The 16651-nt window shown below is 32.3% G+C and overlaps 3 protein-coding genes and 1 pseudogene across 6 annotated transcripts; all 4 read left to right on the top strand.

Annotated features, from left to right (window-relative positions):
- Window positions 1-221: 221 nt before the first annotated feature.
- Window positions 222-4206, top strand: LOC124824153 (GDSL esterase/lipase At1g54790-like). Of its 3 annotated transcripts, none has more exons than XM_047296535.2 (5): window positions 222-513; window positions 2250-2450; window positions 2707-2873; window positions 3023-3293; window positions 3733-4206. In XM_047296535.2, the coding sequence occupies exons 1-5, from the start codon at window positions 282-284 to the stop codon at window positions 3999-4001; spliced, it is 1140 nt and encodes a 379-aa protein (XP_047152491.1). In that variant the 5' UTR covers window positions 222-281; the 3' UTR covers window positions 4002-4206. The 3 variants fall into 3 exon arrangements, with proteins under 3 accessions (XP_047152491.1, XP_087947494.1, XP_047152490.1); XM_088091368.1 differs by lacking the exon at window positions 222-513 and adding an exon at window positions 1767-2097 and having other exon boundaries at window positions 3023-3307; window positions 3733-4010; XM_047296534.2 differs by lacking the exon at window positions 222-513 and adding an exon at window positions 1781-2097.
- Window positions 4207-4752: 546 nt separating this feature from the next.
- LOC124824155 (uncharacterized) lies at window positions 4753-7585 on the top strand. Of its 2 annotated transcripts, XM_047296537.2 has the most exons (10): window positions 4757-4882; window positions 4957-5026; window positions 5104-5229; window positions 5318-5381; window positions 5471-5558; window positions 5832-5916; window positions 6163-6219; window positions 6314-6427; window positions 6800-6870; window positions 6969-7585. In XM_047296537.2, the coding sequence occupies exons 1-10, from the start codon at window positions 4785-4787 to the stop codon at window positions 7402-7404; spliced, it is 1209 nt and encodes a 402-aa protein (XP_047152493.1). In that variant the 5' UTR covers window positions 4757-4784; the 3' UTR covers window positions 7405-7585. The 2 variants fall into 2 exon arrangements, with proteins under 2 accessions (XP_087971032.1, XP_047152493.1); XM_088114906.1 differs by lacking the exon at window positions 4957-5026 and having other exon boundaries at window positions 4753-4882.
- A 2479-nt stretch (window positions 7586-10064) lies between these two features.
- Window positions 10065-13148, top strand: LOC124824156 (uncharacterized). Its single transcript, XM_047296540.2, has 10 exons — window positions 10065-10209; window positions 10286-10355; window positions 10501-10626; window positions 10715-10778; window positions 10869-10956; window positions 11229-11313; window positions 11515-11571; window positions 11773-11886; window positions 12357-12427; window positions 12538-13148. The coding sequence occupies exons 1-10, from the start codon at window positions 10112-10114 to the stop codon at window positions 12968-12970; spliced, it is 1206 nt and encodes a 401-aa protein (XP_047152496.1). The 5' UTR covers window positions 10065-10111; the 3' UTR covers window positions 12971-13148.
- A 2672-nt stretch (window positions 13149-15820) lies between these two features.
- LOC124824120 (glucan endo-1,3-beta-glucosidase 2-like) lies at window positions 15821-16433 on the top strand (annotated as a pseudogene).
- The last annotated feature ends 218 nt before the right edge of the window (window positions 16434-16651 follow it).

Genomic DNA, 16651 nt, shown 5'->3' with positions numbered 1-16651 from the left:
AATATAATAGCGGTTGACGGTGGTAACATAAGGATAGCATGGTAATTTTAACATAAGGAACATTTTCCTTTTGGCTTTCATTTACTTATCCACCATCTAAAGCAAGGGTCTTATTGTTTATTAGATAAGACTTCACGTTAGCTCTTTGAAGCAACCAATGGGACGTGCATATATAAAAGGCACGGAATCATTTTCTATGATGGCAGTGTATACAGCGCTATAATTGGTATCAACTTATCAAGTTGGTAGTTGGTTCCGTTGGAGACAGGTGAAAACGTGCAATGGCTTCCAAGAATGTATTTTTTCATTTTGTCTTGGTTTCCATGTGTTTAGCTATGTCAAATTCGGCGGAGTTCAAATACCCAGCAGTTTTCAACTTCGGTGATTCAAACTCGGACACAGGAGACTTGGCTGCAGGGTTGGGCTTTCAGGTTGCGCCACCTAATGGACAGGATTACTTCAAAATTCCATCCGGGAGGTTCTGCGATGGCCGTCTCATGGTGGACTTCCTAAGTAATTTTTATTTATACCCTAATGTTATATTATTTATAATTGTTGCAATAACCATTACTCAGAAAGCTTTCAAGCATGAATATAAACATAAATTAATATGAAAAAAAAATACTATAACATTATACGCCAAAAGAATTAAGCTCAGGTGCTACACGATAAATAGTTACCGGCTTCTTTGTTTTCCCCGAACTAACTAGCCTCCCAATACGTAGCATCAAGAGATTGATTCATCTTAACCTTTTGCTTTTTTCTTCAGCTTCCTGCCAATTCTCCTATTGGTTGGCTGTCAATATTACGGAAACGATCTGATTTTCGTCTTTACTAATTTTTTGTTTTGGTTTAGTATATTTAGTTTACATTGAAATAATTTATCATGTGCAACAGGCTGAATTTTTTAATATGAAATATCATTTTTTAATAATATATCAATACAAAGTTACATGTGCAACAAGCTGAATTTGTTTCTGTTAAAAAGTGTGTGAATATAATAAAAAAAGATCAACATATTTTATTTTATTTATTTAGATTTAAGTTTATGAGAAAATTATAAAGTTTTTATATTAATTATTGATGAAAATCAAAATGCTAAGACAGGAATTTGATTTTGATTTTAATTATAATAAATAGGTTTAATGTCTCGGTAGGTCCCTATTTTCGGCGTGAATCTCAAATAGGTCCCTTTTCTTTTCGGCGTCTCAATTGGGTCTCCATTTTTGTAAAATTGTAACAATTAGGGGTCTGCCGTCAAATTGGACAAACGGCCGTTTAATTGTTGCTTACGTGGCATGAACAGTGTTTTCAGTAATGACACGTGGCATGATTCCCATCTGACACGTAAGCAACAATTAAACGGCCGTTTGTCCAATTTGACGGCAGACCCCTAATTGTTACAATTTTACAAAAATGGAGACCCAATTGAGACGCCGAAAAGAAAAGGGACCTATTTGAGATTCACGCCGAAAATAGGGACCTACCGAGACATTAAACCTAATAAATAATATTGTTATCCAAATATCAAATTTTAGTTATTAATGTTGGTTAACACAAGCGTTCTCAGTCCGAATAATGCAATTCAGTACTAAGGATAAAAAAATTTAAATTTTTAATCGGTTGAGTACATAAAAATTAATGTCTTTAAATAAATTTTTATCCTTATCACCCACTGAAATTTAGTACATTGATTGATTATATTGCTATTGATTCAAAAGAATGACTTACTTCCAATAGAAGGTATACGCACCAACCAACCAAACAAATATCAGATGGAAAACTAACTGATAGCAGAAGTTTGAAACTGAAGCAAAGCTGGGAGGGATAAAAACCTCTCCTTACAATAGTAGTCAATAGCTATGGCAACCAACACTTGTACCCTTCAGATTCTTTCCCTCATTGCCATCTGCATACCTTGTGCCATATCCTTCCAGTTGGATTTTCCAGCAGTTTTCAACTTTGGTGATTCAAATTCTGATACTGGTGCTCTTGTTGCCGGTGGTTTTGAGAGCCTTTACCCTCCAAATGGACAAACTTACTTCCAAATACCATCGGGGAGATACTCTGATGGCCGTCTCATCATCGATTTCCTTAGTAATAAATCTCCATAACCTCATTTTTGCAATGCCCTCATCATCTGTTATCTTCCTTCACATCATGATCCCAAGTAGAAGTTTAGGTCTCCCTCTGCCCTATAAACAACTCTTTCACTTACTGTTCCATGTGTTGTTGGTTTTTTATTGCAGTGGATGCTATGGACTTGCCATTCCTAAATGCCTACCTGGATTCTTTGGGTTTGCCAAATTTTAGGAAAGGATGCAACTTTGCTGCAGCAGCTGCAACTATCCTCCCAGCCACTTCATCTTCCCTCTGCCCCTTTTCCTTTGGGGTTCAGGTGTCTCAGTTCCTCCGATTCAAAGCTAGGGCCCTTGAATTGATTGCCAAAGGTATCTGCCAAAGCACAAGATTCTTAATACTTTTAGTGGTAGTTTCCCATTAGAATTAGAATTTCTTCTATGTTGATCTTTGATTAGAATCTTACTTATACAAATTATTGAAATTAAATTCCATGTTTTATCTCTGCTAAATTTATGTAATGTTTTCAAAATTGACTTTTGCTATACTACTTCGGCGGCACAACTGGTTTGCTGTCAGTTTCATAACTCATTCATTCGTGTTAAAAAAAACATCACAATGTTTCAGGCAGGAAATTTGATAAGTACGTCCCAGATGAGAATATTTTCGAGAAGGGATTGTACATGTTTGACATTGGCCAGAATGATCTTGCTGGAGCATTTTATTCAAAAACTTTGGACCAAATACTTGCCTCAATTCCGACAATTCTTTTAGAACTTGAAAAGGGAATAAAGGTTGGTGTCAAATAGTATGCTTCTATTTTCATTTAATGTTTGGGAAAATTTTATTCCAAAACATTCTTGAATTTATGCATCCATAGGTTATATACACAGTTTTACTGAGATTAATACGAACGAGTTCTAACTCTTTAATTGTCCACTAGAATCTCTATGACCAGGGGGCTAGATATTTCTGGATACATAATACAGGGCCTCTTGGATGCTTGCCTCAGAACATCGCCAAATTTGGAACTGATGCATCAAAACTTGACGAACTGGGATGTGTTGGTTCACACAACCAAGCTGCTAAAATCTTTAACCTACAGCTACACGCTCTCTGTACTAAATTGCAGGGCCAATATCCAGACTCGAATGTCACATACGTGGATATCTTCTCTATAAAATCAAATCTGATTTCAAACTTTTCCAGATACGGTCAGCATCTCCGAGTAATTTTTATTTACTTTCCACGTTTCAGTTCTACAATTTTGACTATGGATATTTACCGTTTCCAAGAGTATTAGGCTCAAAATTTTAGATTTTAAAATGTGTAGCTAAAATTTCTCATATGGCTTTGTCATCACTTGTCACTTTTGCTGACAATGTAAACATTATATAACTATTCCAGGAAATTTATTTTGTTGGTTTGTTGCTCTCTTTTGTTAGTACTTACCCTTTTTCCCCATGGATCAAACCAGTGATTACATGAAATATACTTCAAAGTAGTTAGAAAAGGCTATAAGCCTGTTCAATTTATTGGCTCATTAAGGACCCTTTATCAGTCATAATACCAGTGTCACATTCTATTCTGTGATTTATCATAATAATTTGTGGGGAGGAAGAGCAGTTAATTTTTATGATTGCATCTTTGCAGGGTTTGAACAACCTATTATGGCTTGTTGTGGATTCGGAGGTCCACCCCTCAACTATGACAGTCGAGTTTCCTGTGGGGAAACAAAGACCTTCAACGGAACCACAATCACAGCACAAGCTTGCAATGATTCTAGTGAGTACATAAGCTGGGATGGGATTCATTACACTGAGACTGCTAATCAATATGTAGCATCACAAATTCTCACCGGAAAGTACTCCGATCCTCCTTTCTCAGACAAAATGCCCTTCCTACTTAAGCTCAAGTTCTAGACATCCCGTTATATTTATTGCTATCATTATTTGATTCTTTATGTGCTCGTATCTTCAAAGCAATAGCTCATTGTAATTCTAAATGTCAGTCAAGCTCTTATTAATGGTCTGTGATGTTCAAGGATTGGTATATGACACATTCAAGCTTCATGGTTCATTTGTATTTTATGTATACTATCAAAGAGGGCCTTTTGGGGTTATCACATTTGATATGTTCTACTCTTTTTTTTTTTTTAATTTCAATTTTATACATGGTTAATGCTTCATAATAAGGCAGTATAGTGATGACGCGACCCTCTTTGAGAGGAAGAAGAAGAAGAGAGAGGGAGTTTGTTCTCAAAAGTTATTTTGGAAGCTAACATTTATGCTTCGAAAAGGTTGTTTTGAAAATATGTTTTAGAAAGCTTGTTCTAAAATATATGTTCTTGAAAGCTTGTTTTGGAAATTTTATTTCAGAAAGCTGGTTCTAAAATACAATTCATATATTCTGAAAAGCTTGTTCCTAAAAATTCTATTTTAGAAATCATGTTCTGAACATTTAAAAATGCTTGTTCCATTCCAGAAGAAAAGTTACTTTCCCGAAATATAAAAAGGTCATTTTAAAAGTTGAGGGAGTGTGGAAAGAAAAAACCGAAGGGAGAGTCTAGTAAGACGTGTGAGGCCCGTAATGTTGTTAGTCGGGACAGGAGCCCAATTTTTTGAAGTAACATTGAAAGCCCGTGTTGGCAGAAAAACGCCCATTTTTTGAATGGCGGGGGAGGTTGTTGCAGTGTGGAGGTGGCGATGGAGCAAGAGTTGGATCCCTCTCTCCCATGTAGCCAGCGACTGCTTTCTGCAATTCTCGCCATGGAACCTTCCGAATGCCTTATCTCCCATGCCAGGTTTCTCTTTCATTGCTCCTTCGTCTTTTTATTTCGCAAGACTTCGAAAAGTAGTGACTGAATTCGGTACGTAGGGAGTGTGGTGGAGGCTCAATCACAGAGCAAGTTCAACAATTCATCTGGCACCATTGCCTCTCCTCTCCTGTAATTTTTGTTTTCTCTTTTTATTTTCTTTAAATTGCCTTATAGTTGCATTGATCGTATTTTAATACTAAATACAGGGTGATTTTCATGTTCCTTACCTGAAGAATTTCCTCAAGAAACTCATCGCTCAAATTGAGTTCGACCATGGCTATGTCTTGGACAGCTTATACGAACTCTATGCTCTCTATATGACATCATGCAAGGTTTTCTTTGATAAACAATTTTCTCCAAGCTTCCTTTTTTAGCTCTTAGGGAGGTTTTTTCAGGATTTTACTTTTTCCTTTTTTATAGGATGATAGTTTAGAGAAGGGAGATGCCAGAGTCAGCAAAATAATTTCGTTTCTTTTTCCTGATGGTAAATAGTGATTATAGTGATGTTTCTGCATTTCTTCTTATAATGTTGTTTCATCCACCTTACTTTGGCTGGTAAACTGTTATGCCTAGGTTGTTCTGAACTGCAAAGTTGTCCACACTCTAGGGTACTGGTCTTTCCATTGCAGTGTTCTCGGAACATGCTTGAAGGTGGTACGGGGTATGCTCATATTTCATATCATAAGAAACTGTTGCAAATAGAATGCAACATTTCAAGGTTTTTATGTGTTGTTTGTCAATGCAAAGTTCTTCGAAATAATAATCAGTACTCTTGCTCTTTGATAATGCAACATGTGTTGAATTCAGCAACACCATTATTTTGGGCATTAGTTGGATCTATCTACGTACAGCTTCGAATAATTCTTCCCTGAACATGCATATGTTTGTGGAACATGCATTAAAGTTTAAAGTTGGTATTGGTTTGGTTGTGCAGTTGCTCAATATGGAAACCGGGTCTGTTTTTGTCTGAGTTCATACTTTCTCATCCAGAATTATTTTCTAATAAAACATGCTTCGAGGTTAGTAACATATTTAAGAATTTTTTTAATCCACTAGAAATGTTAGTATTATCCAATCATGAATAGCTTGGCATGCAACAATTTTGTGATAATCATCACTTATGGGAGAGGCTGAGATATAATTTTCCCTTTACAAAGTTTGAAATTTGTGTTCTGTTTATAGATTTTTGTCATTTCCATGTTGCATTAAAATTAGCTTTTAGTTCTTATTTTACCTTGATGCACTATTTTTAAAATTTTAAGTAGGTTGGTTCAGGAGTTGGCTTAATTGGATTATGTCTAGCTCATGTGAAAGCTTCTAAGGTATGGTCAACTAATTATTACACGGGTAATATTAGATGATATTATTGTAATTAAATTTAATAAAAAAGCAATTGTAATTATCGTCTATGAACAGGTGATATTAAGTGATGGTGACCTATCAACTTTAGTTAACATGAAGTTTAATCTGGAGATGAACCACCTGAATGTCGAAGCTGGCATGCGGCAAAGAAACAATGACCAAAACATGGTCAGTCTCAATTTGAATAGACTGTCATAGGATTTTGCTTTCATATATAGAAAATGCTATCCTCACACTATATGGTAGATACTCTGAGCTTTTTGCTAAACCGGTTCAAATAGTAATTTCCAGTATTTTTCCCCATTCCCTTATTCCTTACAACAGTTTCTAGTGCTTGAACATGTGATAGTTGATTTGTTCATGGAAGTCAACCTTTGAATTTTCATTTTCAAATCTTGTTCATCTGATAGTGGATTCTCCATCCCTTTGACAACATTTTCATTTTTTAAAGTATGGGTTTTCTTCTTGTGTATATAAAGGAAAATATAACCTGAACTGTACTTATTAAGGCTGGTATTATGAATTGATCATGTATCTCAGGTAAAATGCTTGTATCTGCCGTGGGAATCTGCATCAGTTAGTCAACTCCAAGATATCAGGGCTGATGTTGTGTGAGAGTTTAACTATACAACCTTTGAGACATAATTTCGTATATTCTTTCCATTTTGTTCGGAATTCAGTTGTCATTCTTATTATATTATTATTTCAGTCTGGGTGCAGATGTGATATATGATCCTGTTTATCAACCACATCTTGTTCGAGTACTTGCCATTCTTTTGAATCCGATGAATTCGGAGTTTTGCAGACAGCATGCAAGTTGTAAGGGCATCTCCCCAAACATTAAACATGAAAATTGTGAACATAATCATGAACATGCTATTGACATATCTCACAGTAGATTCAAAGCAAGCCATGATGATGATAGTTACAGCCAGCCAAAGGAAACACCGGTGGCTTATATTTCATATGTTATCAGAAACATTGAAACTTTCAACTATTTCATGTCCCTGGGAAGACAGGCTCATCTTGATATTGTGGACCTTACTGATTCATTGAAGCCACTAAATCTCCTCTGCTACATGCAATCATACAATCAAGCCAGTGTAAGACTATTGCGTATCACTGGCAATAATAAAAATGGCTAGTATCTTTTCCCTTTTTTTACTTAGAAGCAATAACTAATGATTTTAGATCAGGCTTAGGTTATGCTCTAGATCTAATCTACTTCAATATTAACACTTTCAAACAATATTTCTCTTCTTTCTTTTGGATTGTCACTGACTACTTTTATTTCTCAATTATCTAAGAATAATTCTTCTATTTTTATATTATACTTTATTTTCTTATTACATACCTCCCGCGGCCCTTATAAAAAAGTTGAGTGAGTTGGACATTTAAGTATAGGCTGTAACATAATTCACACATTAATTTGTACGTTATTTTGTGTTGGCTTAAATGCTTACTTCGTCCTCATGTTAAGAGGTGAATTTCTGTTTAGTATCCGGTTTTAAAAATGAAGGGGTCCTATGTTATGAAAAGTGTATGAATAAGGTCATGTCCGTTAAGTTGATAGCAATGACGTTAAGTCTATGCTGATGTGGTCGTACTTTTTCTCTTCTCTCTTCTGCTGTCTAATTTTTTCTATCTCTTGTTCAGTTTTTTCTTTAATGATTTGTTGAATTTGTTCTTTCTTTGTAGACCTTATTCATATATTTTTCATAACATAGGGATCAAATGTCTTTATTTTTAAAATGGGTATTAAACAAAAATTCACCTTTTAATATGGGGACGAAATAAACATTTAAGCCTTTTGTGTTTGTATATCTTATAGTTAATAATGGTGTTCATATTTTTGTATATCTCAAAATTCATTTTTGGTGATCCTTTTTCAGAAGTAGTTTTTATATATATACGTTATGTTGTATTTCAGTCACCATAACATGTAATAAATAATAAGGTTTAAGAAAAAGATAAAAAATATTAACTCGTTAAACATAACAATTCTTTTTTTTTTCTTTTAAAACTATAGTAATAGTTAACAAGTTTTCGTTACAATTTGACAATTGAATATGAATTTTAATCATTCTCACAACTTGGAAACTAGTTAAAAATTATTATTTATGGAAATTTTTAAATATTTATAACCTATTACTTTTCATAAAATATTTAAGAATTAAATATGATTTTAGTTATTAAATTTTGATATGAAACTAAAATTCCTCTTGGTTCAAAATTTTGATATATTTTAGTTATTAAATTTTAAAAATAAATTAATATAATTTTTGAAATACAATCAATTCAATTTTAAGCGTGAATATATTAAATAATATAAACAACTTAAATACTAGTCTAAAATAATTTTTATATGTAAAAAAAGTTAATTATATATATATATATATATATATATATATATATTAAGTTTGGGAATTAAATGTATTAATTTTTTTTTAAAGTTTGGGAATAAAATATATCAAAAATTTCCATTAAATGAAAAAGTTCATCAACTAAAAATATATTGAATATAGTATTTAATTATTAGTTAACAATAAATAATTGTTTCTACTACATTATAGTTTGAAAGACTTTATATCGTAGGTCTTGCTATTTTCATAAATTCATTTATAAATATATTAACTTAAATACATAGTTGAAAAATATTGATATTTATTTAAATTTTTCCAAAAAAGGTTGAAACATGTCCATTAATAAATAGCTTAAAAGAAATACATTTTTCCAATAAAATAAGTATGGTGAGTTAGATTAATGGTTTAGCTTAAAATTAAATGGATTGATTTAATTCAAATTGTGAAAAATATTCCTTCATTCCGAAGCAAATATTGAGTTATAATTTAAAAATGTTCACAATTTTATGCTTAAACACAGTTTTAATTCCTAAAATATACTTATGTTTAATTCTATCAAATATTTTTAAAGAAACTAATTTAAAATATTTCAATACATTTAATAGTTTTATATTGTTCCGTTTAAATATTCATTTATTTTTTTAATAAATATTTTAAAAATAAAATTGTGACACAACTTCTATATTTTTAATAAATATTTTAAAAACAAAATATTGACACAACTCTGTGTACCAAAGCATAAAATACCTAAATATCAACCTAATTATATTATCTGACTAGACTTGAGTTTGAAACATCGACGTTATATGTATAAACAAACAAAAACTCTCCTAACTCTTTACTCGTAACAGGAGTTTTATCGGAAGGAGTGATGATATATGTTGATGTTGACGTTATCTCAACAAATTTGAAATCAAATATTAACACTTGTAAAAATAAAAACTCCCAATCTTCAATTCATCTAATTGATTAAGAGAATTATAAAAAAGAAAAAAAATAATGGATCTACTCAAATTACCAAAATTACCAAAATTAATGAATTCAATTGAGGGTTTTTATTTCTATATCTTACCATTCTCTTTTTCTTTTATTGTATATTTGAAATAAACTTTTTAGAATGTGCTTTCATTGAAAGTTACATAATTTTTCTTAAGTAGAATATATGGTATTTTTTGGAAATATATATATAATATCCAATTTATTTAAATTGCTGAAATATATTTTGTTAATTCCAGCAAACGTATTTTTAACTAAATTGTGATTAGTATCTTTTTTAAATGAAACAAAGAAAATGGACTTATTTTTATTAAAAATATCAGTTTTTTTTAGTAATTTGAAGGAATAAATTTTGATTTTATTAAAATTGAAGCTAAAAAAACATAAACATAGAATAAGATAAATATTAGGAGTTTGTTTTGGACATATAAAAGCACATGTTTTGAATAGAATAGGAGGTTGTCTGAGGCAGAACAGAACAGTGGAAGTGGCGATGGAGCAAGACTTAGATCCTTCCCTGCCTTCTTCTCGCCATTTACTTTCTTCAATCCTAGCTATGGAACCTTCTCACTGTGTAATCTCCCATGCCAGGTTTCTCTTTTCCTTACTCCTTTTTCTTTGTATTTCAGTGAGACTTCAAAAAGCAGTGACACAAATAGATTTGCAGGGCTTGTGGCGGAGGCTCAATCACGGGACAAGTTCAACAATTCATCTGGGACCATTGCCTTTCCGCTCCTGTAGTATTTATTTTTCTATTTGGGCAGATGAACTTTTCTTTAAACACTTGTAAAAGAAAAAAAAAACAAGTGAAAAAGAATTTAACTACACCAAACTAATTTTCTGTCTCTGGGCTTCATTGATCTAATAGAATGATAAATGCAGGGTGATTTTCATGCTCCCTACCTGAAGAATTTTCTCAAGAAACTTATTAGTCAAGTTGAGTCAGACCGTGGCTACGTGTTGGACAATTTGTACGAACTTTATGCTCACTACATGACATCGTTTAAGGTTTTATTCCATCAATTACTTTCTGCAAGCTTTTTTTTGTTCTGGTTGTGTAGTTTTATTTTTCTTGATTTTCTTTCTTTTTTGCTAGGATGATAGTTTGGCGAAGAGAGATGCAAGAATCTGCAAAAGAATTTCATTTCTTTTTCCCGAGGGTAAATCTTGATTGTGGTTATGTTTCTTCATTTATTCTTATGATTTTGTTTCATTCAGATTTCCTTGGGCTGGTGAATTGGAATGACTAGGTTGTTCTGAACTACTAAGTTGTCCACACTCGAGGGCAGTGGTTTTTTCGTTGCAGTGTTCTCTAAACATGCTTGAAGGTGATACTGGGTATGCTTATATTTCATATCATTAAAGACTATGCATATAGAATGTAACATTTAAAGGCCGTTATGTGATGTTTGTCAATGCAGAAGTTCTTCTAAATGATAACCAGTGCTCTTGCTGCTTGAGAATTCAACTTTTGTTGAGTTCAGCAATATCATTTCTTTTATCCAAAATTTAGTATTTATCATAATTCTTCTATCAATATTCATATGTCAAGTGTATGTTTTTGGAATCATCATTAATTCTTAGAAATTGATATTGGTTCGGTTGTGTAGGTGCTCAATATGGCCATCAAGTCTGTTTTTGTCCGAGTTAATACTTTCTCATCCAGAATTATTTTCTAATAAATCATGCTTTGAGGTCAGTTCTATGTTTGAGTTTGTTACAATAATAATGTTTATCCAGTCATGTGATGATGATGAGACAATTATGTGATTAGCTTCACTTATCGGAGAGGCTCTAAGTGTTTTAGTTTCTAACTTTTTTGCCATTTCATTTGTCACATTAAGATTAGCTTTCATCTGTTCTTACCATGGTGCATCTTTTAAAAATTTGGAATAGATTGGTTCAGGAGTTGGCTTAGTTGGATTATGTCTAGCTCATGTGAAAGCTTCCCAGGTATGGCCAATTATACTTGGTGATTCATGCATGAACATTTTCAATGATGACATTTTTGTTATCGAAGTATGATGTTTTAGCTAGAACACTGAAATTTAAACGACAAAATGGTGCTATTTGTTTAGTTATTGTATGAGTAATATTAGGTGATATTTGTAGTTGAATTTAGTCAATTGGAAGCTTGTTATTATCTCTCAACAGGTGATATTAAGTGACGGTGACCTATCAACTTTAGCTAACATGAAGTTTAATTTGGAGTTGAACAACCTCAACGTTGAGGCTAATATGACAGAAGGAAACAAAGATCCAAATATGGTGAGTCTGAATTTGCATAGGCTCTGCATTGTACTTTTCTTTTATGTATATAAAATTTTATCCTCACAACATCTTCTCTCAGGTTTTGCATATGATACTGAGCTATTTGCTAAACTCAAATATACATATCAATTTTCAGTATTTGTATATATTGACTTTCTACTTGCAGAGTGTTGATGTGCTTATCTTGAGTTTCATACATTTTTAGTGCATGGTTCTAATACGTTTGTCCATAGACGATTAATCTATATTTTTTTTTTGAAGTTTTATTTTGTCCTTTTTTTGCAGTCTATTCTGTGTTGATAAATTGTAATAAAAGCTAAAACCAAAATTGTCTAGATCTGCATTCTTTTGAAAACCTTTTTCTCAAGTAATGAATTTTTGCAAGTGTAAGATAGAAGAGAATATAAACTGTATTGTATGTGTTGCCAAGGTTCTGTATTATGAGCTGATCCATGCACCTCACTCAGGTAAAATGCTTGTATCTGCCCTGGGAATCTGCATCAGAAAGTCAACTCCAAGAAATTATGCCAGATGTCGTGTAAGAGTTCAACTGAAGTTTCTACTCAATTACTTAACTTAATTTCTCATACTGTTTCTTTAAATTTGTTCAGAATTCAAATGCCATTCCTTAATATATTACTATTTCAGTTTGGGTGCAGATGTGATATATGATCCAGCTTGTTTACCACATCTTGTTCGAGTACTTGCCATTCTTTTAAATCAGATGAATTCCAGTGTCTGCAGACAGCATTCAAGTTGCAAGAACCTCTCTCCAAACATTAAACTTGGAAATGGTGAACCAAATCATGAAAATGATATTGAAATATGTGATGGTAGATGCAAAGCAGTATATAATGATGGTAGTAGTAGCATGTCAAAGGAAGCACCGGTGGCTTATATTGCATATGTTATCAGGAACATTGAAACTTTCAACTATTTTCTGAGCTTAGGGACACAGGCTAACCTTGATATTGTGGATCTTACTGATTCATTGAAGCCATTAAATCTCCTCTGCTTCATGCAATCATACAATCAAGCCAGTGTAAGACTGTTACGTATCACTTCCAGTAATATACAGTAACCATTATTTGACTTTCACATGTTATGTTTTCCTTTTTTTTTTTTTTCTACTTGTAAGGTCCTAAAACATGGTGAAGTGACAAACAAATATATATGCCTATGCATAAGTAGCTTGTGAGAGACTTGCTGTAAATAGAAAACTGATGGTATCAAATTATACTTTATAGTGGATTTGGATATGAATATAGTTTTAGATGGTAATGATAATTTGGTTTAAAAAAAATTATAATAAATAAATAAGTGTAAATTTTATCTTTTTAAGTTGGTTGTGTAGAATTATGTTAGAGTTAAAGTTCACTTTTAAAGATAATGTTAGAATGTATCTTAACTAGGTTTAATAATTAATAATTTTTAGATTAACATTGATTATTGTTTTTCTAGTGTCTATTTGGGAGAATTGTTAATCAATTTTAATTAAGATTATTTTTATTAATATTAAGCAAGACATAGATTGACTAAAAAACAATTTAACAAAATTTAAAGAATAATTTTGATAGGAGTCAATTCAAATAATTGAGATTGATATGAATAGAAAAATAAATTAGTTTTAAGTTAAATAAAATAATTAATTGAAAAATAATCTTAACTAAAAAATAGTGACTAATAAATTAAATATTTAATACTAAAATGAACTTGTATTCAGTAGTAACTGGAATATTTATTTAAATAAAAAAAATTCAAATTTAATAAATTTAAGTTGTTTTATTTAAGTAAAATATTAAAAATATAAATTAAAAACAATTTAAATTCAATTTATTCTAATTTTAAAGTATCTCAAACCTATGATTAAGTTTGAGTGAGTTTGTTTCGAGTTGTATTAAATTATTTATTCTGAAAATACGTAACATGAATTTTGTTCTCTCTACTCCTATATTTATAAATTAAAATACTTTTTCAATATTTTTTGTCATCCCTCTTTTAATATATACTTTTTTTTCTCTTGTACTTTGTCATTCTTTATTATTAATATATATTTTAAAACGTCATTGGTTAAAAATAGTCTTATATTATTGATAGAATGAATATTAAGCCAATTAGAAATTATTCTTCTATGATTCAACTAATTATTTTTACGTAATTAGGTTACTAATTTATTGTAATTATGTATGCATAATTACTTGTGTGGAATTAATGAATGTTTTATGGATGGTAAACATTGATGTGTGTATGAATTTAGTACGTGATGGGTTACATGTATAATGATACTCAAATGAAATGGAAAGTGGTAATTAAGTATGATGTGAAAAGGAATTTCATGGAGAATATTCTGGTTTTGTCTTTAAGTGTAATGTATTGAAGTAGGAACCTTGGGATTGAAGGATAATTCTACCACTCTTAATAACTTTTAATCTCAAGTAGAGAATGATGATTTTGTTGTGAAAAAGAGTACAAGTGTTTGACAGATAACCTTGGTGTGTGATAGTTTGATGAAGTGGTAGTATGATTTAAGTAAGTTGTTTCACCACACACGAGGTAGGTCTCCCATGTGACATCAATACATGCATCCGAATGATCGAAGTTTAAAGTTGATATGATTATTTTTGTATTGGTTGATTTATATTATGAATGTGATATTATTGTTTTAAAATGTATGAATGTTCTATGTTCTTTTGCTACTTTAGCTTACTATTTTGTCTTTGTTTATTTGTGTGTTTTGTTTTCTCTTATGCAATGATCATCTTAACCGCCTGAGCTTAGAAATGCCTCTCTGATTACAAAAATGAAACTTAAAATAGGACATTTTGCCGTTTCCTCCTTGTTTTGTAAGTTCTATATTACACTTTTAATTTAGTTTAATATCTTCTTATAGTATAATATATATATATATATATATATATATATATATATATTTTATTTTGGATAATTATAATATAGATCTTTCCTCAAATCAATTGTTTTGTTTTATTGGAATGTGACGATAAAATTTTAGGATAAAATTTTGGAATAAAATAAATTTTACAAACCAAAATATAAGTATGTATAAATAGATGAATTTATAATTTTTAAAATATTAAAGTAAGATAAATAAACAACTTATTTTATTTTTCACGAGAAGATAAGTTAACATATTATCTATAATTTAATAAACATTAAAATCAATATTGTTATAAATTAATTTATTAATAAAACCTTCCGCGTCAATTAGTATGTGTAATATATTTTAGGTTTAAACCATTTAATTGTCCTATTTATGTGGATTTTTCCCAGTTTGATCTCTGACTTATTAGAATTCCCAATTGAATCCTTAAAAATGCTAATTTGAATCAATTGAGCCCTTACCGTTAAATTTACTTAACGGAGTTAAATTTTTGCACAGGTGGAAGGTGATGTGTCAATTTTTGAACACGTGGCTCTCTGATTTCTTTGCCTCCTCCCTCACTCCCTTCCCCATCCCTGCATCGGCGTCACCTACTCCGCTCCCAGCGACTCCTCCAACCACCACTCCCAGGAGGTGGGGCACATCTCCGGTGGCCTCCGGCAACTAAAGGCGAGATCCCTCAATCGGCCAAAATGCTACACAAATCACCCACCCAGTGACCTTTTCAAGTCCTATGCGAGTTATTTCATTAATTGGGAAAAGTTGTAACTTTATTTTGAGGAAGTGAGCATTTCTCCAGGATGAAGTTCGATAGCCCCTCTATTTTATGTGATAAAGGTATTTTTGTTCAGAAGTTCTGAGCACGTACTCATAGGTTCCTTAAACACAAAATGTACATTCTCTTTATTATTCAACAACTCTTCACTGCATCCTAAACAATAAAATATTTAAATGTTAAACAAAATGAACAAGATAGTGGCAACTGAACATTTCTATGAAATTGAATAGTGTCCCCACATCCAAGAAAATAAGATGTTCATTTCTTCTGGCCCTATCAAAATCACCACCATCGCAGTAGAGCTCTACACCGCCCTGTCATCCCCGTTCCCGACCTCAAAGGCACAGTTTCAAGAACCCCCGAGGATCACACTCTTCGGTCCGCTCCTCCAATTCTTGCAGGATACATATTCCTGCTTCTTGATCAACCTCTAGCCTTACAACCTCTACCCTTTGAACCCCGAGATCCCCCTCGGCATCGCGCTCTTCCAAGAATACCCTTTCAACTTCTGCAACGACTTCACCACTGGCGTCCACTACCGCAACCTCTTCGACATCATGGTCGACGTTGTCATCGCCCTCGCTGTCGCCGGCTACAAGACCATCCCCTCGTCGTGACCGAAACCAGCTGGCCTAGCTTTAGCGCCGTCGAGAACGAGTTCGACGCAAACTTCATCTATACCGGGATTTACCTGAAGGGCCTAGTGAAACACCTCAAGTCCGATATGGGAACGTCGTTGCTAAAGGACGGTGTGCACGAGGTTTTTGTGTACGAGATGAAGGAACAGGAAGGAGTTGGGGGATTCTCTATGCCAAAGGAATTACGAAGGATGGTGTGCGCTTAGGGTTTGCTGTTTGGAGAAGATGAACTAACGTGGCAGGAGTGATGTGGCAAAAATTGACCACGTCAACGTTTCAGTTTATCAAAAAATTTTAATTGTAAGGGCTCAATTGATTCAAATTAGCATTTTTAAGGATTCAATTGGGGATTCTAATAAGTCGGAGATCAAACTGGGAAAACCCCACATAAATAGGACCAACATCAAAGGACAATAGCTCGTGTGGATAGGACTATCTTCAAGCGTT

This window comes from Vigna umbellata, chromosome 5 (assembly GCF_029865625.1).
Source record: "Vigna umbellata cultivar VRB3 chromosome 5, Vumbellata_1.0, whole genome shotgun sequence".
Classification (NCBI taxonomy): domain Eukaryota; kingdom Viridiplantae; phylum Streptophyta; class Magnoliopsida; order Fabales; family Fabaceae; genus Vigna; species Vigna umbellata.
This window is presented reverse-complemented; position numbering and strand designations above follow the sequence as displayed.